Source organism: Solea senegalensis, linkage group LG4 (genome assembly GCF_019176455.1).
Source record: "Solea senegalensis isolate Sse05_10M linkage group LG4, IFAPA_SoseM_1, whole genome shotgun sequence".
Classification (NCBI taxonomy): Eukaryota; Metazoa; Chordata; class Actinopteri; order Pleuronectiformes; family Soleidae; genus Solea; species Solea senegalensis.
In genome coordinates, this window is record NC_058024.1 from 11929027 (window position 1) to 11952246 (window position 23220).

Here is a 23220-nt window from a genome sequence, read left to right on the forward strand (position 1 = left end):
AAGTCTCAACTTAAATTCACTGCGTTTCGCTGCTTTATTCCCTCAAGCACACTGATGTAGCACACTGATGTAGCACACGCAAAAATAAATAAATAAATAAAATTAATAGCTCTCGGGGCCCCCTGGTGGTCACGGAACCCTAATCAGCCGCTTAGTTCGCTTACGCCTTGGGCCGGCTCTGGCCTCATCTCGTCATATTTGGCTGTGATCACTTTTTTGTATTCCTCACAGCTCTCCATTATAACAACCTGCTCCTCTTGGCTGAAATAAGCAGCTCACGATTGCAGCTCAGGTCTACTCTTCATGTAATAACTGAAGTCATAACTTCACAAGTTCTCATTTTCAATGATTATTAACATTATTACTGCAATTTGAAGCCGTGTCAGTCTTGACTGTGGGTGATGGGGACCTCTATTGGGGACTTTATAGATGCTCTTTATTTAGGCAGGGAATATCATTCAGGTACAAGTTTTCCACAATGTGCATTCACAAGTTCTTCTACCGAGCACATTACCTAGATTTTGGTCTGACTTTGAGAAAATGTGATTTAGAGCAATTTCAGTTACAAGTCCACTTTAAGTTGAACTAACACAAAAAGATTAATGTCTCCGGTGGTGTGTGGGTGTAAACAGGCACAACACACATTGATATGAATATATATTTTTTTAATGCGTTCATTGATCTTTGGAGACGACTTGAAGCCTACCTGGGTTTCTTTACAACAAGTGAAATGAAATACATTTTATTTAACAACAACCTTTGGTGGACAAAAAACTGACAGTCCTTGACTCGTGAACTCTGACACTTCTTTCCCTGACCAGAGGTGGTGATAAAACCACACGCATGTCCTCACTGTCGTGGGGTCAGAGTTCATGGCTGAGAATGAGGAGCTGACGGTTTGTCCTCACAGATGAAGGTGACCGAGTTGTTCAGCAGGTCATACATGTTGACCATTACCACTTCTGACGATGATCCGCCTTGTCCTCCAGCTGCTAGAGTCACAAAAACCTGTTGGGCTTCGCTCATCCCTGACTCCGCCCCCTCACTGCCTGTCTGATCCGCTGGAATCACCTGATTGGACAGAGAAGTCGTAAAAATCAACATTTGAATTTATTCTGGAAGGTAACACTGCCATGGCACTAGCTGAGGACTGAGATGACAGGTTTGTTGTTGGTCATGTGAGCAACATTGTCCTTACTGTGTGGGACGTGGACACCTTTTCCTCTGTGTCCTCCTGCTGTTCTCGTACCTCCACTTGGCAGGAGAGCATATGTTCCTGCAGCTCCTGCTGCGAGGAGCAGAGCGCGGTGCAGAGCGAGCACCTGGACTCCTCACCGCTCTGCAATTCTTCCTCTCCTTCCAGAACAGCTGGTGAAAAGATGGTCAATGGTCTGCATTTATGTTGTGCTTTTTTACACCTTGATGACAATTTTAAGTGCTTTAAACCACAGTCTTGCCACTCACTTATTCACACACACATTACAGTGCATCTATATGCAGCATTATTTTCTATAACGTAGAGTAGGACCAAGTTATCAGCCTAATATCTGCCATTTTATAATCATCAGCCAATTATTATTTACTAAGCAGCCAATTATTACCAATGATGCATTTTTGTTCTCAATTGATAAATGTTGTAAAGTCACTAAGATCCTTGGGCTCTCCTAGGACAGATGCTACAAACAGGTCTGAACAGGGTCGACTTTATAAAACGAGTTAAACTTGTCTGTGCTCACCTTGGTGCTCAGCAGCTTGATGTTTGGCCAAAATGGCAGCGCCGGGAAAGAACTTGAAACAAAGATCACACTGGACCATGGTCTTGAGCTGCCGGGTGTGGCTGGCAAACACATCAGGGTGGTTGATCCTGTTGTGGTACCACAGTCCTGACAGTTGCTATGACAACAGAGACAGAGAGACATACATATGAAACACTGTGTGCGGCACAACCTAAGATAGGGATGCATAATATATCAGAAATGACCGATGTGTACAATATATATATATAAACATATGTATATATATATATATATATATATATATATATATATATATATATATACACATGTGTATACATATACATGTACACATATGTGTGTGTAATTTGTGCTAGTAATAGATGGTTTATTTTATAATGTTGCAACTACTTGGTGGGCAGAGAAATAAGAAGAAAAGTGGTTAGGCCAGTGCAACAAGTGAAATTTTAATTATTATTAAATGTTTGCCTTTATTTACAATTAAAAAAACAAACATGTTATTTGAATGACAGTAATGCATTTAATTTATTTCAGTGTCCACACAGGCTGTTGTCTGGGTCTGTGTTAGCAGCACACCACAAAAATTTGTTTATTTATCATGTGTCATAATTTCATGACAATATTCGGCAACGTGATCAAACATCCTCGTCTCCTACCTGGTACGACTTGCTGCACAGGTCACAGCTGAAGGGCTTGGTTCCAGTGTGCGTTCCGCTGTGTTTTTCCAGGAGGGCGGCGCTGGTGAACACCTTGTGGCAGGTGGGACACTTATGGAAGTCCTTTGGGTGCAACTCCTCGATGTGCTGCTGAAGCTCCTCTGCGGAGTTGAAGCTGAGGCAGCACTTTTGACAGTCATGAGGCTCCGATATGTCTGACGAGACAGCACGACAAAGTAGTTTTTCACGACATCACCGCTTGTGCTACGCGCGTGTCATGATGCACGCACAGGAATGACTAAGAGGTCAGTCTTACCGTGGAAGGTGAGTAGGTGGGCAGTGAGTCCACTGGCCTGGATGTAGCCTTTACCACATTCCCGACACACATACGGACGATCCCCAGTGTGTGTGCGCACATGACGCGTCAGTTCAATGGCTTGGGCGAAGGTGGCCTTGCAGTACTGACACACATACATCTTCCCTGCACACAGAAAGACAAAGTGGGACTCGGGATAAGATTCTGATCCTAAGGCTGCCTCATCGTCATGGACACATGTCAACAAGACAAGATTTGAAGATGAAAAACGTACAAACTTGAAGAAAAAAAACGCTCAGTTTTTCCGACAGTCAATACGTTTACAAACTACTAACGACTTTTAAAATACATGTGAACGTGATAGTCTGACTGAAATAAGACTAAATCGATCACTAAGTCAGGCTAAGACTACCTGATAATGAAACTGGGAGTCTAATAATTACTGTATATACAATTAACATGTTGCCATTGTTTGTGCTGAACAGTGTGTGTGTGTGTGTGTGTGTGTGTGTCCTACCCTCAGAGTGTTTCCTCTTGTTGTGGTAAGCGAGCGCAGCAGCCACACTGAAGCTCATGTCACAGTGTTTGCACTGGTACGGCTTCTCTCCCGTGTGCAGCCTCATGTGGTTCTTCAGCGACGATTTCGCCGCAAACTTGGCGTCACACTCCTTGCAGGCAAACGGCTTCTCGTCAAAGTGTTCTGTTCGCTTGTGGTAAATCATACCTGTCGTGCGGCGGGAGGGAGCAGACGTTCACAGTGAGCCACTGATACCATTACTTCCCTGAGCTCATACAACCTCAGCTGACCTTTTTATACCAACCACCACCTGAGAAAATATTGAGCTCTCACCAGCTCTAACACCATTATCACCAACGTTAAAATACAGTGGTGTAAATAGGTCGAGCAGGAGGCAGATTTATTCCCAATAAGATCATTTACTCTCTCATCCTCCTCTTCCTTACATATACTTATAACAGTATTTTTGATATATTTTTTTTCTTTTATGGCTAAATCTTATTTCACGTTTCAGCAGTATGAGTAGAGCTTGTAGTAGAGGTTGTCACTAGCACTGATACTCAGACACAATCACACACATCAACTAATTAAAAATATATACTGTCAGTCACGTTAAAAGCATCAGGGACATGACGGCAGGGATGAAGCCAAATCTGATGTATTCTGTATTTATTGAGTGCTTTTCCTAGTCTCAATGACTGCAACTAACTTCTTTTCATAATCGAGTAATGGCTTGGTCCATAAAATGTTCTCAAATTTGTAATGATTTCTTTGTTATATGGAGCAAAGAAACCAGAACATATTTGCATTTAAAAAGCCACTGAGCTACATTTTAATGCCAGGCATGGACAGTTGTACTTAACACTGTCCACCTGCGATCAGATCCTTCAGGACAGACGTTAAAGTGGTGTGTTGTACTGTGTCGGGATCAGACGACTCTCACCTGATGGATGGGCAAAGAGCCTTCCACAAATGTCACAGGACACCTTCTTCTTAGCGCGCGTGGTGCTGCGGTGAGCTTTGGCCCGATGTTGCTGCAGTGCCCGCAGGTTGGCCAGCTTCTCTGGACACTGTGGACACTGCTGCTCACACTCCTGGGACAAGGAGCAGCATTTCATGTGGCTCAGCATTCGGCACTTGAAGTTAAAACCTTTGTTACACCAGCGACAAGAGTAGCGCTTGGACGGAGACGGGGGAGAGGAGACGGGGTTTGGCGGATCATCAATGTCTTTGTCGTCCTCTTCATTTTCCTCCTGTTTGAGGTTTCCTTCCTCTTCCTCCTCGTTCTCTTCACTCCTGTTGCCATTCTGCCCCGCTGACTCCACTGAGGAAAAGATTATACAGCCAAAGAGCATGATTACACGTACAAAAGCAACAACAGAGAATATAAGAGCAGTGAGGTGAAGATACAAGGAGGAGACTTTAAGAGACTTTTAATCGTTGCCTAACATTCCCTCACTATCTCCTCCCACAATTCTTGGCCTATTTTGCCCATTCAGTCTCATCGAGGACATACCTTTGCTTCTGGGGTGAGTTTAAAAGATTTATTGATTGATTTATAAAATCCTTAGATAGATCTTTTAATAAATACCACTGCCTGTATCCCCTGATCGATTCTTTTCGCGTGTACAGATTTTGCCATCAGTGGTGTTAGAACCTCGCCATAAAACATCATAACATCACTGTTGTTTTCTTCTGATGAGGGCATAAATGCAGGCCAAGCTGAGCTCACTGCGCCCTCTACTGGACAACTTCATTAATACGCCTCACTGTCTGCTGTGCTTTTAGGCTGTATGTTTTTAACTTGAACAGTTTTTAGGGTGCGAGTTTGAACTATCGCCTACGACTGTATTGTATACTTGCTCCTTTGTGTCTTCTTTTCTTTAAATTTGACATTTGGTGTTTTGAATTATGTGGCATCACATATCTCTTCTTTCTGTGAGTATAAACGTTTTGTTTTTAAAGTTGCCATATAAATGTTGTTATTGTGGTTATGGTTAAGATATGTGGTTTTAAACATAGCTGAAAAACACAGAGATGCAGCGTGTTCTTCCTTTACCTGTCGTATTGTCTCTGTTTGGCTCCTGCGTTATCCTCTCCTCCTCCTCCTCCTCTTCCTCCTCTCCCAGCAGAGAGAGCAGTGATGGAGGGAAGGAGGTGGTTTTCTGCTGAATGGTCCGCAGCAGAGTGAATAGTCCTTCTTTACTGAGCTGCCCTTCATTGACTCTGCTCATCAGCTTCTCCAGGGCTGAGCTGGCATCTGCCTCCTCACAGCACTGACACACGACCTGCCAGGAAGAGAGAGGAGTCTTTATTTTATTAACCTCAACTTCAGAGAGAATCAACCTTTATTTAAAACACAATATTACATTGGAGACAATGCTTTATTCTTGATTGTACAGGATTTTGAAATATTGGCAAATCACAAAGGCTGCAGTTCAAGTGACTATTTCAACAATTTCAGTGTTAAAGATTGTTTATGGCAAGGCCCTTTTATTTATTTTAAGTGTTCTCAACCGCGCATAAGAATTCACTATGGTTTAGGGCTACAACTAACAACTATTTTCATAATCAATTCGTCTGCTGATTATTTCCCTTTTAATCGTTTGGGCCTTAAAATGTTGAAAAAATTGATGATATCCTCAAATGTCTTGTTTTGTCCACAAACCAAAATTATTTAGTTTTAATGATTTATTTGTAAAATAGAGCAAAGGAACCAGAATATTCAGATTTAAGAAGCTGAAAATAAAGAAAACTTGTTTTTAATATTATCAAAATAGTTGACGATTCATTTAGTAATCGGTTAATCTAATCATTGCTGCAGCACTACTGTGGTTGATAGCTTATTGGTATATTATTTAATGGTGTGTCATGAGGCATATCTGTCAGAATGTTACTATTAAAGTGTGAAATTCTGTTTTGTGAATTTAAAGAACTGAAGTTACTAATTAGAAGAACACAAGCTAAAGGTGGAGAGAAGAAAACTGAGGGGAAACGTTTAGAAGTGTAAAGGAGATGTAAATGTAAAAAGAACCAAAAATCTAATTGTAGGTGGTACCTGTCTCTCGTTTTTCTCCAGGCTGCTCTGTGCTGCCTGACTCAGCAGCTCCACAACAGAGGACACGTTGGCGAGGAGCTCCACGATCTGAGAAGAATGTTCCAGGACACCAGTGGACGCCTCGATCACTGCCTTGTTTTCTTCTGCTGCAGTTTGTGAAAACGTGGCTTCTTCAGACGCTGTGTACACAAACATGAAAACACTGAGTCCACTCACCGTCACACACAGTTATTGTGTAACTGTTGCATTGAAGAAGATGAGGACGTGCAGCTGAAACTCACTTGAGGACCTGCAGGGCTCAACACATGCTCTTTTAAGTGGTGGTTCCTCCACCTCTTCACCGTCATCCTCACATTCTTCCTCCTCTTGTTCGACCTTTAGCTCCGTCTTGTCTGAGGTGGAGCCGTCCTTGTTCGATGACGGTGAACCCTCAGGGTTCTCACTTAGGTCTTTGATGACCCTTGATGTCTGTGGTGCAGAGACAGGGGTCTGCTGGTTCACAAGGCTGGTGAGGACATTTTTAAACCCAACAGCCACATCGAACATCTGCAGGTTGTCTGCAGCGGCGACGATGCGACTGACGTTGTGTTTCCCCAGAGGCAGTTTCCCAGTGTACACCATGTCCAGCAAACAGCCAAACTCCTGCGAGGACACCACGGTCGTGTCGATGGAGATAGTGTCGGAGCCTTCAAGCAGGGACCTGACACAGGCAAGACTTATTAAAATTATTAAAAGGCTGTTGTATGTGTTTGTACATAATGACTTCAGCCTACGTATGAAGGGATATGTGTATGTATATCTTACCTAATGTGCACTCCTTATTATTGATTTGATCATTTTAATTGATAAGCATGGATCAGAGTTCTACAGTGTGCAGATCTTTTGCTTGCTTTTACTGTTATGTAACTATTTGCACCCCTCCAAATGTTTTTGCACCCCTCTAAATGTTTTTCCTGAATGTGTGTCATTCTGTTTTGAATTTGTTTTGAGAAAGTTCAGAAAGTTTTTTCACATAAAAGAAACTGAATGTCTGTGTTTATATTGTGTTGAACCCTGAAGTGAAGTCTAATGACCGATGATTTTAAGGTGTTTAATTCAATAGATGATACAAAAGTGTTATAAAAGCTAAAAGAAACATAAATGATAACAACTAAACAAGGCACACTATTGTAGAAAGGGAGCAAATTGGAGTACTGTAATGAGTCTGTACTAGGGTTGCAATGATTATTCAATTAACTGATTACATTACATTACATGTCATTTAGCAGACGCTTTCATCCAAAGCGACTTACAGTGGAATGATGTTTTTCGCACATAGGGTACCGGTCTTAACCACTGAGCCACTCCAGCAAAGTAAATTAATTGTCAACTGTGTTTTTTTCCCCAATAATTAAAACAAGTTTTCTAGTTTTTCAGCTTCGTAAATGTGAATATTTTCTGGTTTCTTTGCACCATATGTCAAATAAAATCATTAAAAGTCATTCATTTTGGTTTGTGGACAAAACAAGACATTTAAGATCATCATCATTTCCAGGTTTGTAAAACACCAGATCAACATTTTATGACATTTTTGGAACAAACAACTACTTCATTCTTTGAGAAAATAATCAACAGATGAATCTAAAATGCAAATAATCTTTAGTTGCAGTGTTACTAGGGATGGGAATCGGTATCAATAAAATCTGATACAATCAAATCCTATATATTGCATGCGTCACAAGGCACAGACTGTAAATATGTAAATAATAAACAGTTTATTGTTTATTTTTGGGAGTACAATATTGTTGGGCAATTATGTCTTTGAAATGACTGGGCACAAATGTGTTGTTAACAACTTCATAGTTCATAAATGGTATAAAATGTCTGTATCGGACTGATATCAGTATCAGTAGATACTCGAGATTGTGATATCAGTATCAGACCAGAAAAGTGGTATCGTCCCATCCTTAAATATTGATTTGGAGCCTGTTTTGCAAAAACACACTACACAAATTAAGTATTTCTGTACAGAAGTGAGACAACAGAACTTGAAGTTATCAGTCTTCATATTTGGACAAAAACAAAAAAAAAAGTGGGCGCACTTCGAGTTTTTACCGATATGTTTCCAAGAAAGATCTTTTGTACTCAACTTGAGAGCGAGTTTAGACATATCAAAGGCGACAAAAAAAATCTCAGTTCCAAATATTTAATCAATAAATCATCCATAAAAATGTATATTATTAATCGGCTACATGTTTTAAAAGGTGGCTTAACAAGATGCTTATTTCTACTATGGAACAGATCTGTTTACGCAAGTCTTTCCTTCAGGGCAAATTTCACAAGGGTTGGAACTACCTGAAGAGCATGCTGGAGGCAGCCAGCACCAGTTTATGTGCTCGGTGAGGACTGTCTCCCACCAGGATGGTGCAGTCACAGAATTGTCCCTCCTTCCTCAGGGCCCACAGCTGCTGCATCAGCTGACTGCTGTAGTGGGGAAGATCCATCATTTTTAGTGACGGTCTTGAGGGTCACAATCCTGTGCTCCGTCACTGATGGAAACAACAACAAACATGTACAAGTATTCAGAATGGAAACAGCAGTAAGTTTGACAACACAGAGCAAAAGGTTGATTCCATAGAAATACTACTTTGTCTAAGTACTTAAAGGTTAATTCCACACAGACATTACTGTGTCTAAATACTTCAAATTGTCTAAATTCTTAGTTAAACTTAGTTAAAGTTGGTTAAAGTTTTAAAGGTTCAATCCACCCAAATGTTACTTTGTCTCAATACTCCTTTGACTTTCTACACAGCAACGAAAAACAAATACAAATCTATTACCAGCTACTAGCATTGGCACCAAGAGGAACATTTTGCAGTGAAATGTTCTAGTTTTTGAACAGTTGTACCTCTTGCTAGAATATACAAATGACCAGTATGCACTGAAACTGTTTAATACTTATATTCTTTGGGGTTTTTTCTAAAATGTTTGTGTTTAAGCCTGCTCCATTATTCCCTAAATTGCTTCTGGGGACTGGTGTTATTGAGTTGACTTGAATGTTATTACAAAGTCGATATTTGAGGTGCATAATGTATGGTAATGTCTTTCTCTTCTTCATCATTCGTCTTCTCCCTGTAAGGATCGCCACATGGTATCAACTAAATTATATACAATATGCAACCAGTCGTGCATTCATGGTCCACTTTAATGTGGTCATATCATTAACTTTACTATCGCCGTTTCATATTTTATTAGCAGTCGGTGCTGAGCTTGTGCCAACCTGAAATGTCATGTATCCAAAATAGTGTTTTGTAAATCATATACAAGCTAAGCTAGACAGCTCCAAATAGGTCATTGTGAGTTAGCTTTAGCTACATAAGCCAATGTCGTGAAGTGACGATATTAGTGGTTAAATCGGTGAAAAGACAAGAGCAACTTTATACTGCGAACATAATGACAAGCATCTGCCATGACTAACAACTCCCACGCACTGAATGACTTTACCTTGTTATTCAAAGGATCCGTTTCTTTATTTAAACGCTTTTGCTGAACAACATTTGTTGTGTGCGCAATAAAGGTTGGTCGTTTTGAAAATGGCGACGGACGGTACGTCGTCCAAATGGGTCAGTTTCCGGTTACGGAAATTATTATCCTAGCATTCATCCGTTTATCTTTCTCACTCTTTGCCCAACTAAGCATGAACATTCCGTAAACACACAAAGCATGTACAGAGAACAAAGTATTTTTTCACAGATATGTTGGCATGGTTCAATGTGCTTCAGCGGACAGTCAATGACGTGTAACCTGGGTGATTTAAAGGCGAAGCTCATGTACAAGTATATGTACATGAACATTCTTTTGGTCTCTTAATTAAACAACATCAGAAGCGTTCAATGTTGACCTGCAATACAATGATTTGTGACACAGATGGTACAAACTACAAAACACCACTGTCTGTACGAAACTTCTTACACGAAACCTTCAGTGTCTCTGTATGGTTGAGGGAATGAATGGAGTTCATCCATCCATTATCTACCGGAGGGTCGCGGGGGTGCTGTGACAATCTCAGTTGACGTAGGGCGATGGAGTTCATACAGTTAAAGAAAATTAAATATTCTTGGGGTTCAGGGACAAATTTCACTCACTATGGGACACACTTTTAAAACTTAAAACTAAATAATCTCAAATATTTCTCTTTTTGCTATCATTTGCCAATGTGTTATTTAGACACATCTACACTTGGTTTAGTCTTTTTTTCCCTCTTTCACTTTTTTGATGTCAGACACATCCAAACTTGCTTCAGGTATGACTTTGTTGTGCTACATGTATTGTATTGTATACTAAAATAAATACATTTTCAATATTCTCAATAGATATTGGATTCACATGTTTAAAAAGCACTAAGACAAAGACCACATTTCAACTGGTAATTTGTTGAATCTATTTATTACAAGTATGTTGGGACAGAGGATTTTGAAAATAACCTTATTGCCCATAAGAAATAAGTGTGAAAAGAAGAGGACATTACACTGCGTTTATCTCTCACTTCCAACTCATGAGGTTTACACTGCTGAGACAATTGCAGGATTTTGCCTCTCTTCATCCAGAGTAGCTATGCATCTCTAAATGCCACATGGAGGATTATGGATATAGATTTGCTGTAGAGGTAATAAATGTTCTAACATTAAAGAGCAATTATATTTTTTGTAATACTTAACAGTTACTCGTGCATTCTTTTTGACAAATCTGAAAAACTGCAGTGAGAACACAAGCTTCCACATAATGGAAAGAGACATTTTCTTAAATTTTACTCTGTCTGGCCATAATTTAAAATAATCAAAAACGAAGCCCATTTCCACAAGTAACAATAGAATTTAACTGAAGACAAGCCTCAGCATACAATAGATCATCTTAGATCCACTCCAACATGTTTCTATTAGTCAGGCAGAAGCTCTACCATAGAGTCCTTCAGAATGACTAGGAATTTTAAATATCAAAGGTCAGCTAACCTTCTGTAGAGAAAAACAGCGGCTTTGCAACATAGTCACAGTTTTATTAAAGAAAGCCTACTCAAAATGTAAAAAAACAAATTAAAGCACTTATTTATATATGGACACCTGACAAATTCAAGCTTTTTTTCCTTTGTCATCTGTCCAATTCAAGCATGGCTGCAGCACAGCTTTCCTCAGTGACCCAGAAGCCCAGTGCCTGCAGGAGGACACACATTACACTTAAATCACAAGTGACACTTTACACGCAGAAACAAATCACAGTAAAAATGAAACAAAAATATTTTTTTAATATAAATTCTATATATCTAAATTAACTGATGAATGAATCTGGCAATCGCAGTTTTTTTTTTTCTTTAATACTAATTTGTCATGCGTTCACAAATTTAATTGGGAATTAGAAACTACTAAAAGATTTAGAAACTAAATAGAAATTAGACAACATGCATGCATGTAAACACTGACTTACTAGATGAAGAAGACATAAAAAACAAATACAGAAAAAGAACGCTCACCTTTAAATCCCTCTTCAGGCATTCTCACTGTGAAGGAAGAAAATTACTCATAAACAAATGTGAATTTTGTTATTATTTCTAAATCAATCACGTTGAATGTAGCAGCTACAGTGAGGATAATGCCTCTTACCCTGATAGACGTCATCCATTGCGGCATAGTCTGCTATTGGCTCGTCAGCCTGTGAGAAAACAGTGGTTAAGACTGTCTTTCTATATTTAAGCTGCTGTTAGTTAAATCTTTTGTTATAATCGGTGTTAAATAGCGCTACATTCTGACAGCAAACACTGATCTAGAGCATTTGCTCAGGGACATGGGTCTCAGTTTCAAAGCTTATGTCTGACCCCAATGTCCCCTTAAACCCTTAAGACCTGAACCTTCATGGACTTTGATGATGTCACCTGCAGAGTGTAAGAGGCTGCAAGGCCTCGACATTAGGAACGGGACAACACTTTAAGTGCTATATTAATTTACCTTTATGATACCGAATAATGTCATCTGTAGACACAAAGAGTGGATGAGATATTATTCAAAAATAACACATTTTCCTTTGTGGGCAAAATGTCATGATGCAAAAACTTTAATGGTTGATTAAGAAACTTAATAGTATATTCTTACATTCCTCCGATTACATAAAAACATGAAAATGGCTTGAAGGCCCCAACATACTTAATATCTTTGAAGAGGGACAGACCTGAGCTGTTTGTGGTGTCTTTAAGGGTGGGCATTAGGCCTAGAAAATCTTCCAGCTTGTGAGGTTAGGCTGTTTGTCCCCCATAAAGTACGCTCATGAGGGGATTGTTGGGAAGAGGGATGTAAATGCTAAAGGCAGCATTGAACAGGGCGATAGCCAAGGTAGGTACAAGATGACACCACTGACAGCAGATCCAGTCACAGAGGGAAACAAAGAAGGACATACCTTTAGACAGATTATGCTCTCTGGAACAACACCCAGACTGCCCAGTGTGGCCGAGTCATCTGTTAGACTTTTTCCATCAATGGAGAGGTTCTGGTCAAACGGAGCCACAGAGAAGGCGTGCATAATCTATAGGACCACAGTGAAGTTAGTGTACAGAAATGATTACCTGCAGCATTCAAACCAGTGATGCAACACCCTCACCTGTATCTTCAGCTCTTTGAGTGTCTGATTAGCTGAAACTATGAGTGCTTTCTCTCCTCTGAGTTTCCTGTGCCGGGTGCTTCTTCTGATTCCACCAAATTTGCTCATACTGGTCACAGGAACAACAGGTGCTGGAGCTGCACTGTCGTCACACAGCTTTAACCGCTTTGCACCATCTTGTGACTGAAAGAAACAAAGTTTTGTGAAATAAAAGGTTTGGCTTTAATAGATGATACCATAGGCCTTACAGAAAAGGCTTGGATAAAACATAAAATTGGACAAAACCCTTGTAAGGTGATTGGGGGAACCATCTGTCCAACCATAATTGCTACTGAAGAAGTCTTCAATTTCTGTCTTTGCTCTTCTTCTAATGAAGAAACTCCAGTGCTGATATAACTGATGCTGTAGCAGCAGCTGTCCCAACCTCTTCCTCTTCAATGCTCCCCTGGGCACTACTCAGTGTGGCAGCCCACTGCTCCTAATTCTAGGATGGGTCAAATGCAGAGGAATACTTTCCCTAAGGGGATTAATAAAATTAAACTTTAACTTTAAACCACTGGTTATTAAAAGTCACATCCGATGCTACATCCACGGACGACGGTGCGTTGTATACGTGGTGCATTGTTGTTTTTAAAAACACGTCACATCACATCAACCCTAAGATTTGTTTTTGTAGAAACTTTTGAATTCAACAACACCCGCATTTGTTTCCTGATTGGCTTGTGTTATCATTCCTGTCAACACAATAACAACAAGCTGTCATAGAACAAACAGAAAAACCTGTTAACACTTACTTTCAGTTTCTTAAAAGAAACCCATGTTAATCATACCTTTCACCACCTTCTCACTCGTCAGTCATATTTTCTGAGTTAAGCAAAAAAATAAAGCGGAGAAAGTCTGCTTCTTGTTTATAGTACTACATTCATGCCCAGAACATGGATGAACCCTGACACACCAGTAGTTCCTCTCGAATAAAAAGCTGATTGGACAGAAACACAGCCTGAAAACTGGATATTTGGACTCTTGCTTGCAGCTGCATGCTGCACATACCTGGCTGAAGTCAGGATCTTTCTCTCCATCCACCTTTGGTTGTTCCTCTTTCTCCTCCTCTGCCTCTGAGCTGCTGGCGTTCATCTCAGGAGTTGCTTCTTTCATCATCTATGCACATGACAATGTGAAAACACTATCTTAAAATAATGCACCAACAACAACCTGTGCCTGTATTTAAACGAATTAGAGCCATCACTGTTTGACATAATGTATAATGTCCTTCTTCTCATACCGCTTGGTCTTCGATGACTTTGCGGATGTAGATGGTCGCCTGCGTGTACTCTCTGAGGTCCCTCTGCTGCTGGAAAAGGAAGCTCTCTCTGCACTCCCAGCATAGATCTGAGCACATAAAAATATCCATGAACCAACAACAGCTTGCGTTTATGAGCTCTAAATTCCCCAAACAAATATATTAAATAACACTTTAAAACAAATCTTTAATTCACTTTCTCCAAATTCTGTGCCCATTTTGACACTAAAACTGAGTCAGAACTGTTATGCTACATCAAACCTGTGAACTGACTTTGTACAGTGAAAGGAAAAAAAGAGTACAATGACAGTTAAGACATTGTATTATTTAGGCACTGAGGGTTTGATATTTAAACGTCATAAATGGAATTTCAATTTTAAGCATATGAAAGAAGAAAATACAAATAAATGCCATAAAACCTGTAAAATGTAAGTGTAAACATTTGAGCTAAACTGCAGTCTTACCAGGCTGTGTGGTGTACTGAGTGGTGGGTCCGGTAGGTGTGGTTTGTTGGAAGCAGTGGATGGAGATGGGCTGGTCCACTATGAAGAGTCTACTGATTACCTCCCATTCGTTGGGCCAGAGCAGAGCTATACTGTGCAGGACAAACAGCACAACATGAGACCACAACAGTGTGCAGATATTTATTTTCCACACTTCATAGTGTGTGTATTCACTTCATTATTGCAACCTGCCTGGTTAAAGCTGTGAAATCCTTCAGTAAAAATGTGTGTTAAATCTTGTGTTAATAAAGACTTTCCTAATGTATTGGTTGACAGTGAGGTTTGACAGGTAAACAGAACTCACTGTTGTGCATCTCCACTGATCAGAGAGTCATACGTGAACATGAAGCCTCCATGAGGACAGAGCAGCAGAGTGTTGCCCACGTTAGACACTGGAGAGGATTTTGTGGGCCTCCTAGAGAACACACAGGTGGGAGGAACAATTTTTTAATATATCGTTTTCACTGGGTGACGACAAACACGTCAACGTTAATTTATTTCACCGAAACAAACGTACCTGATGAATTTTCTCCACTCGTCCACAAAAAACAGGGGAACAATGTAAAGTACATCGGTGCCCTGAAGAGACAGACCACAGATCAGTTACTGCACAGCCACCAGATTCATGCTGTGGTAATATCGGTCATGATATTATGCAGTAAGCACACAAACACGTGGACCTGCATACACACTCACTCATTTATACACTTTCCTCTCTTACACAACAAGTGTTCTCTCTTTCAAACACCTGTTTTTATGGAATTTTTATGGACCCTGTTTCACAGTGTGACTTCACCACCTAAATCTAAAGTTAGCCTTACTTGTTCACGTGAAAATGTAATGATTTGAATTAGTGATGTGGTCACATGACTCAGGCAGATGACAGTTTGGTGCTTGGCTATGTATCATTGTACCTGAGGCCACTTTGTGAGTGTCGGTCGGTTCTTCTCATGAAAGAGGTTGAGCAGCTGGTTCTTCTGGTCCAGGGCCATCATCTTACTGACTGCCTCATTGTCTTTTTCCTCCTGCTCTAATGTCTAAACACAAAAAAATATCCCACTTGAAAAGGTTGACAGAAGCAATAAAGTATAGAAAATAAAAGTGAAAATCTCTTTGGTGGATTGTATGTTCTTATACAGTAACAGCAGAAGAAAAGCTATGTTCTATTTCAGTTTTCTTTGGTGACCGGCTAGAATGATCGCTTGTATTGATGTGACATGCATGCTCAACGGCGATGACTCGAGGCGCTCAGGTATTACACATTGGACTTCTGATTTTAGGTGCTGCTTAGATTTGTTTCACATTCATATCACAGATCATGTCTCCTCACCAGGCACTGCTGACAGGGCTGTTGGTTTTCAGTGAATTGTGGCGCTTTGGGGAAATATGCCCTCAGCTTGGTCCAAACTTCAGAGGATACCAGCTTCCGTTCAGTCTCCAGAATACTGAGACCCCCTACAGCAGTAACATACATACATACATACACATTTAAAAGACTGCATACCAATGATTAAATTACGGGTTTCTATGCAACAAATGTTTTCTTCAAATATTGTAAAACATCAATGTAAAGTTTGTATAGATGCTGACAAGGAGGAAAGTACCATGAGTGCAGACAATGTCTTCATTGAACGTCTTCATGTCATCCTCTTTGCCGTCTGAAAGCTCAGAGCTGAACTCTACAAACAAAAGAATTCAACATGAGTGAGAGCTGGTTTTGTAAATTTATATAATTATAAACATTTACTGCTGTGCATTTCATCAGTAACAGTGTTTTTTGTGTAATTATACAGTCAGCAATGCAGTGTATAAATTCTGCAGATTACAGCACAGGAGCTTCAGTTAATGCTCACATCAGACATCAGAATGAAGATGAAATGTGATCACAGTGAATGATTGTGACAACATCCTACCTTTGCTGCTGTTGATGTGTGGTCCCTGTCCATTGGTCTGGCCATTGCTGTGTTTGGTTTCATGTTCATCCTCCTCCAGCTGTTCCATAGCCAACTGCCTCCAGCTACGCAGAGATGCTTTGCCCACCCAGTAACCCTCACCACTAAGACATACACATGCACACACACATTATTACAGGGAAACAAATGTCAAGCAAATACACTGATGAAAAGTAACTGAAAACTTGTCAGTCCCTCCTTAATCACTATTCAATCACATCACTTACTTACTTACTTCTAGCTCTTATTTGTACCCAAATGTTTAAATGCACTTTTGTAAGTCGCTTTGGATAAAAGCGTCTGCTAAATGATATGTAATGTAATGTAATGTAATCACAAGACATAGAATCATTCAAATATCATTTGACACTATCATTAACCTTACTCTAATGCACAGCACTATAATGCTTAATGCTAACACTAAGGATGAGTGTTGATACTGTACCTGAGTGTACGTTTGACCATGTTGGTGACTTCCTTGTAGTCTTCATTAAGCTGGTTCTTTAGCCGCAGCACTCGACATCGCTGGCCGACACACTCGCTACACAGCGAGGAGTCTGGAAAAGAAGCACACACACAAAACTGACTTGTATGAAAATGATGTAGAAAAACATTGTGGTATTAGGAGAAGGACTTTCAAGAGTGAGCTTCTCTGTGGAGGCTCTGATATAAGCATTGTACTGTTTGGTGGGTCTAATTTACTTCATGTCCTACAGGTGTACATCTACGCAAAGTTGAATGAACAGAGATCTCATTTGATGGTCATCAAAATATGTTTTAAAATGGTTATGACACCTAGCGCTAGGAAATAAAAGCACTATAACTAGAGGCACATGACCTGAGAAGAGACTACCCATTCCTAAGGCTTACCGTCCAGTCTTGGCCCTCCACCGTATCGCTCATAGAGAAGCTGAGCAGCTTGCAGGGAAATTCTTTTGGAATCTCCCACCTTGTCTGGGTGCAGCTTGCCGTGCGAACACAGGAAGAGCGAGTTGTCTATTTCTTTTGTAGCAGTAGAATCATCCAGCCACTTCTTGAGCCACTCAAGGGGTATAAATTCATATGGCTCACCTGAGGATAGAAAGTAGAAAAGAACGTCAAGCAACAAAAGACACGGATCTAATTCTGATGGCTTCACTTTTCAGGACCAGAGACAGTGAGGTTGCAACACTGACAACCTTAAATACTAATACAGGCAACTTGCATTATTGTTTCTGTAACATATTGTGAACACACTGATTGAAAATGTTTTTACTGACCATCTTTTGTGGGTAAAAGCTCGTACAGTTCCTTCACCTCCTCATGCTTTGCTTTGCCTTTGTCCACACTCTGTTTTCTCATGTCTGCCATTTCATTGCACCACTCTTCAAATTTATGGTTGTCTTGATCAACTAGTCTCTGAAGAAAGGCTGACAGGAGACAGATTTAAGAAACCATTAAATGAGACAGCACATTCCAGGTGGTAATTTAGGCAGGAAAATTAACTGAAATCTGGACACACTAGCCTTATAAATGTGACTTTAACAATGATGTGGGAAAAGTCATGCTAATGCTAGCACTACAGTCACTCTAGATCTAATGGTAGGGTGTGTTTTTGGTAGTTTTTAAGTCTTACTTTTTACAAAGAAGAATTTTGGTCATGGATTCATGACAATGCACTCATGCCAACATGTAAAAATGTGAAATTGAAAAATTCCACCTCTCACCTGGTACCTCAACACTGGCTCTAGAAGCATCTGAGCTCTCCTCTTCCTGGACCTTATACACCAGCATGTATGCATTTCTGGAACAGTGGTAGCCTTTACTGCACTTTGGCTTTCGTGTCTGGGACTTCACGGTTTCAGCTAGGGCACAAGAAAGAAAATATCTTTGTGAAAGCGTATACTTTTACATACATCACTCTGAGGTCATGTTTGTATCTTATAAAATGTTTCTTGATTTTACCAAAGCACCACTATAATGACAACTACACATTTTAACTAATGTCTGTATTGCAAAAGGTTAGGAAAAACATTTCAAACACTGAACAACATAACAAACGGGTATTAATGACTTTCAGGAAGGTACAACTGTTCATTAAGTATTTAGCACGACTCACCAATGTCCTCCTCAGTGCCAAGCTGCAGCTTCTTGCCTTCCATCTTCTCAATTTCTTCATCGTTGAATTTGTACCAGTCTCCAGTACGAGCGTCTTTCACATGCGCAATGTAGTGGCCCGAGTAAGCGCTGATGCCCCGGTGAATCAGCACTGCACTCAGTTCATAAACGCACTTCTGGTCTGAGGGAAAATGCATCAATATCAACATGAACAAGACAATATCAGCTTTAAAAAGCAGTGAACTTGTGCTGACAGTAATCCATCATCCATAATAAGAGCTGAAAAAAGGAGTGAGTGTATTTTTTTTCTTCTATAAAGCTGACACTTGCTGTGTGTATTGTCTGTCAAGGGACTGTGCAGGATGTGTGTGTTTGTCACAGAGATTCACACTGCTGATACCTTGTTTTCCTTCCAGAAAAGGTGCCATGTCAAGCTGCTCTGGAAAACTGATGAAAGTGTTCAACTTCTTTTTGTGGCCTGTTTGTCTGGAGAAAACAGTACAGCTTCCTTAAGTTGCTGTTCTTACAAAAAACAGACAGTAGACACAAATGAACTAACTCGAGAAATACAGTTTTACACTTTTGGCCCTTTATGTTTATACTTTCAGTTCCTGTTTGCCCAAGGAATATGGATGAAAATGATCATTTAAAAGGTAATTCTGGCATATTCCCAGAAATAATTAGTTCTATACTCAGTCCCCATACAAATAAAGAACATGAAGTGAGTGATGGCTGACCTGTCAAAGACAAAGCGCATGAGCTGCAGGTTGAGGGTTGGAGGGAGGTTGTGTAGTTTTATCCTTCTGGTGGCGTTCTGTTTACTCTGACAGCTCTCACAGAAGTAGCGGTTGTCTCCATCCAGCTTCTCTTCCTGAAACATGGAAAAGAGAGCCATTATGATCATGAGCCCGCATGTCAAGACATTATAAAATATATTAATTATACCTAAATAAACAGTCACTTAAACTGGACAGATGAATGTTGCTCTGTGTGCATTTACTATAACATGTATAATGTGTAAGTTAATTAAGTCAATGTGGCAGTGAATGAATGTTACCTTCAGGAATTCAGTGACGCACTCAGTGAGGTTTTTGTGGCCCTGGATGTTTAACTCCAGCTCGTAGAAACGGGAAGGCAGAGCAGATGATCGTCCACACTGGTTACAGCTGTAAAACAGGCAAACCAAGACAACAAACAAATTTAGAGATGTATCACTTCCACATCTCCAGTCTGGATCCACTTCTGATACCTGGATTTGGATATCTGCTGACACTGATATCAAAGCTCTTTCATCTTGAATATGAATTGCTGTTGTTGCTGATATGTGTGAGGTGTGTGTAAAGAATAACCACTCAGCTGTGGTTCAGCTTGTTATTATTAGGTGACACCTAATTAGTGACTCATCAAATCATAGAACAAACTTGTGACAGGTTTCGAGTTTTGCATAGACTTACACAGTAACATAGGAGAACTGTCCACAGAACTGCCGCTGGATGACATTCTGCAGGTTGGGGTTCTTTTGCTTGGATAGTGTGTCCTCCAGTAGGGACAAGAAAAGCTTTGAAAACTCCTGGGCATCCTGAAAATTAAAGCATCTGAATTCAGTGGTCTGAAACCCCCAAATCTCCACTACTTAAGAAAAAATTATCAACACTTTTAACTGTTGGTTACATATCCTTTCAATTTAGTTTCTGGAACTTCTGATTGGTATAATCTTTAACCATTACATACCAATACACACCTCCACAAATACATGACAATATTCTGAACACAACTGTCAGAATGAAGACTTAACAGGAAAATAGGACCCCACTTACCTGTTGTTGTCCTGTATCCAGACCAAGTGCTTTAACCAACCCAGAAGGATCTATGTATTTCCTGTTGCTGTTCTGCAGCAGAGCAAACAGATACTGCAAATGCTCACAAATGGACTGAGGCTCGTAATCTGAAAGAAACAGAGACATATGTCTGAGAAAATGAAATTAAATGCTTTCAGAAAAGCTAGAGAACAATCATCATTGGTTCACAGTGTGATAAAATGTCTCACTCAAGGCTAGCCAACAAGTAAATGAATTATTGTCACTCAAGGCTAGCCAACAAGTAAATTAATTATTTTGAGATTATTTTACACTACACTATGCTAAATTGTTTAAGAAAAGCATAACATCAAAATCCCCAGTGCAAATCTAACATCAGCAACATGGGAAAGTTTATAACTACTTCTGACAAGTCTGTAATCACTGGCCTTGTTAATTTGCTAGGACATATTCAATTATTTACTCAATAATTGTAAATGAATTCAACAAATAAACACTGATCAATTATTTGAGTTCTGCATTGGTAGAGTGATCTGTTCTCAAGGTACCTGCACATTTTCTGTTGTAATTTGTTAAAAACACAAAAACTGGTATACAGGTATACAGTATGCACAAAAAAAGTAATTTAACAGGCCAGCTTAAACCAGATGGTGATCAAACACCAAACAAGGAATGATTGTAGTGGTTAGTTCTTAGTTTTACCAGACTCAATGTTATGTTCCTGTGCTCGTGAATTATGGCACTGATAGAGGGTCCTCCGCAACTCCAGGTTGTGGAACCACACTTGCAGGAAAGTGTTAACATAACAGGTTGCACCCAAGTTGGTCAGGCCAACAAATGTGTTCTAAAAGGGGTCACAGACAAAGGGACAGAGGAAAAGATAGATTCAAAACACATTTCACATGTTAGAACATCAGCTGCTCACTGACAACAATGACAGTTGAGAATACAATTTGCACCTGATAAAAGAAATACCTTGTCTCGGCGCTCTGAATTTGGGTCGTCAATATTGTGAAAAGCATTTTCATCTATCTCCCCCAACCACGCCTGCTCACCAATACCCACAAGACAGTTGGGATTCCCTTTGCAGTTCCTTCTTTAAAAAAGGAAGTCAGGATTAACCTTGTTATTCCACAAACAGAAATAGAAATAAAAGTCGTGCCTACGTGTATGAATGAGTTACCATACATATTTTTATGGAAATTAGACATTTTAAAGCCACACAGCAATTCCCTGCGATGCCTATTACATGCTTGCTACAGTGTATATATGCCTATAAGGAGGTAGTTAGAGACAGGGGTGCATCATCGTCATCTTTTATACTGATCAGCTCAACACGATACGTACATTTCTCTTCAACCAAGGAAACAAATGAGATGTATGAGGCACATTAGCATTTCTGAACGAAGCGGGCACATTAAAACCAAATGCTATAAACTGGGACACGCAACATTACAACATAATGTTATTCAGAAATGTTAACATCTTACCTGCAGGCTCCTCTCTTGCAGGCCGGGAGATTCACCCGATATGCTAGCTCGATGTGCTCCTGTCCGATTTCTTCTGGTTTCACCGTTTCCACCCAACGCCAAGCCGCTTTCTCCAGCTGTATGCGGGGCGCCATAATCCTAAGGTGCAACGTTTAGCACGCAGTCAGATATATAGGTTTGAAAACGCAAAAACACAAAAGCCCAAGGTTAGCAAAATAGTTTCCAGGGATGCTAACATAGCCGGCTAACGGGAGCTAAATAAGTTATTGCAGGTCGTAGCTTGTTTCTTACGAAGCAACCTTTGGGTAGCTTTGAGGTGCCGACTAATATAAGCTGAGCATTTACACTACAATTAAGCTTGAAAAATACGCGTATCACACCACATCTTAACAACACACAAACCCAAAAATTACAGTAGATAACGAATTACACAGTATGCACGGTAACGTCAGAAGTAAGGACTACCCTTGAGCTAACGTTAGCCAGTAAGCTAAAATATAGCTAGCCCGACGTTAGCAAGCAATTTCCCCCTGTAACGCTACCTGACGCTAACGTAACGGGTTTATTGTGCGAAGGTCAAATGCTATCGAACCTTTCATGCGTGCAGCTGCTTCACCAGAATATTGATATATTTTCACATTTTATTCACGGTTTATTTTAGATTTAGCGCCCTTGCGTCAGTTTATAAATATATTATTTCTCCGCTCAGAATCAACACGACGTCAAGGCGTGACGTAAAGACGTTTCTTTGTTGTGACTGGAGCGATGAACGGATATAGTAGTACTACTTCAGTGTATACATCCACTGTGTTCTTAATGTGTCATTACCACCTACGTTACTTTAATTCACAATTTCCATTTTAAGTGAGCAAATATTTATTTGTAAGTGCTTTCCCCCTACAGCCAGGGATACATAATGTAGGATACATAAGATACATAAAAATGAGCAGAAACTTAATGTAGGCAAATGTGTAGCATACATATGATAAAAGCATAATAGAATCTAATTAATTTAGAAAAAAGGAAGATAATAGTTAAAAGTTACCGGTAGGAGACGGAGCTCCCATATCAGTTTGCCACCATCTGGGCCCAAAAGAGCACAGTTGGGTACTTATGCTGTTGCCTTTGGTGCATTGTAT

The 23220-nt window shown here is 40.0% G+C and overlaps 2 protein-coding genes across 6 annotated transcripts; both read right to left on the reverse strand.

The window, feature by feature from the left end:
• Positions 1-648: 648 nt before the first annotated feature.
• On the reverse strand, positions 649-9891 carry zbtb40 (zinc finger and BTB domain containing 40). 2 transcript variants are annotated; one of them, XM_044025035.1, is made up of 12 exons: positions 9785-9891; positions 8636-8829; positions 6583-7016; positions 6302-6480; positions 5303-5531; positions 4187-4567; positions 3244-3450; positions 2727-2891; positions 2411-2625; positions 1737-1893; positions 1199-1368; positions 649-1071 (listed from the first exon to the last, which is right to left on the reverse strand). In XM_044025035.1, the coding sequence occupies exons 2-12, from the start codon at positions 8785-8787 to the stop codon at positions 871-873; spliced, it is 2490 nt and encodes an 829-aa protein (XP_043880970.1). In that variant the 5' UTR covers positions 8788-8829; positions 9785-9891; the 3' UTR covers positions 649-870. The 2 variants fall into 2 exon arrangements, with proteins under 2 accessions (XP_043880970.1, XP_043880971.1); XM_044025036.1 differs by having other exon boundaries at positions 6583-7001; positions 9785-9890.
• An 816-nt stretch (positions 9892-10707) lies between these two features.
• usp48 (ubiquitin specific peptidase 48) lies at positions 10708-22815 on the reverse strand. 4 transcript variants are annotated; one of them, XM_044023304.1, is made up of 28 exons: positions 22674-22815; positions 22082-22219; positions 21567-21687; positions 21294-21435; positions 20592-20719; positions 20229-20353; positions 19832-19940; positions 19512-19645; positions 19175-19260; positions 18776-18955; positions 18384-18521; positions 17937-18086; positions 17548-17748; positions 17123-17234; positions 16639-16781; positions 16330-16404; positions 16056-16180; positions 15640-15762; positions 15243-15304; positions 15030-15140; positions 14687-14817; positions 14205-14311; positions 13973-14080; positions 12923-13105; positions 12722-12847; positions 11935-11983; positions 11805-11831; positions 10708-11488 (listed from the first exon to the last, which is right to left on the reverse strand). In XM_044023304.1, the coding sequence occupies exons 2-28, from the start codon at positions 22213-22215 to the stop codon at positions 11466-11468; spliced, it is 3153 nt and encodes a 1050-aa protein (XP_043879239.1). In that variant the 5' UTR covers positions 22216-22219; positions 22674-22815; the 3' UTR covers positions 10708-11465. The 4 variants fall into 4 exon arrangements, with proteins under 4 accessions (XP_043879239.1, XP_043879240.1, XP_043879238.1 ...); XM_044023305.1 differs by lacking the exon at positions 22674-22815 and having other exon boundaries at positions 21567-21684; positions 22082-22646; XM_044023303.1 differs by lacking the exon at positions 22674-22815 and having other exon boundaries at positions 22082-22645.
• Positions 22816-23220: the final 405 nt, after the last annotated feature.

Excerpts from the sequence above, each read along its gene's own strand:
- zbtb40 (XM_044025035.1), bottom strand. The coding sequence starts at position 8,787 with ATGATGGATCTTCCCCACTACAGCAGTCAGCTGATGCAGCAGCTGTGG. Across the intron at positions 1,894-2,410 it reads TGTGCAGCAAGTCGTACCAG|CAACTGTCAGGACTGTGGTA; the intron begins GTAGGAGACGAG and ends CTGTTGTCATAG. Across the intron at positions 1,369-1,736 it reads TCAAGCTGCTGAGCACCAAG|CTGTTCTGGAAGGAGAGGAA; the intron begins GTGAGCACAGAC and ends TCTTTTCACCAG.
- usp48 (XM_044023304.1), bottom strand. The coding sequence starts at position 22,215 with ATGGCGCCCCGCATACAGCTGGAGAAAGCGGCTTGGCGTTGGGTGGAA. Across the intron at positions 21,436-21,566 it reads ATTCAGAGCGCCGAGACAAG|AACACATTTGTTGGCCTGAC; the intron begins GTATTTCTTTTA and ends GACCCCTTTTAG. Across the intron at positions 19,646-19,831 it reads GCGTCACTGAATTCCTGAAG|GAAGAGAAGCTGGATGGAGA; the intron begins GTAACATTCATT and ends TCCATGTTTCAG.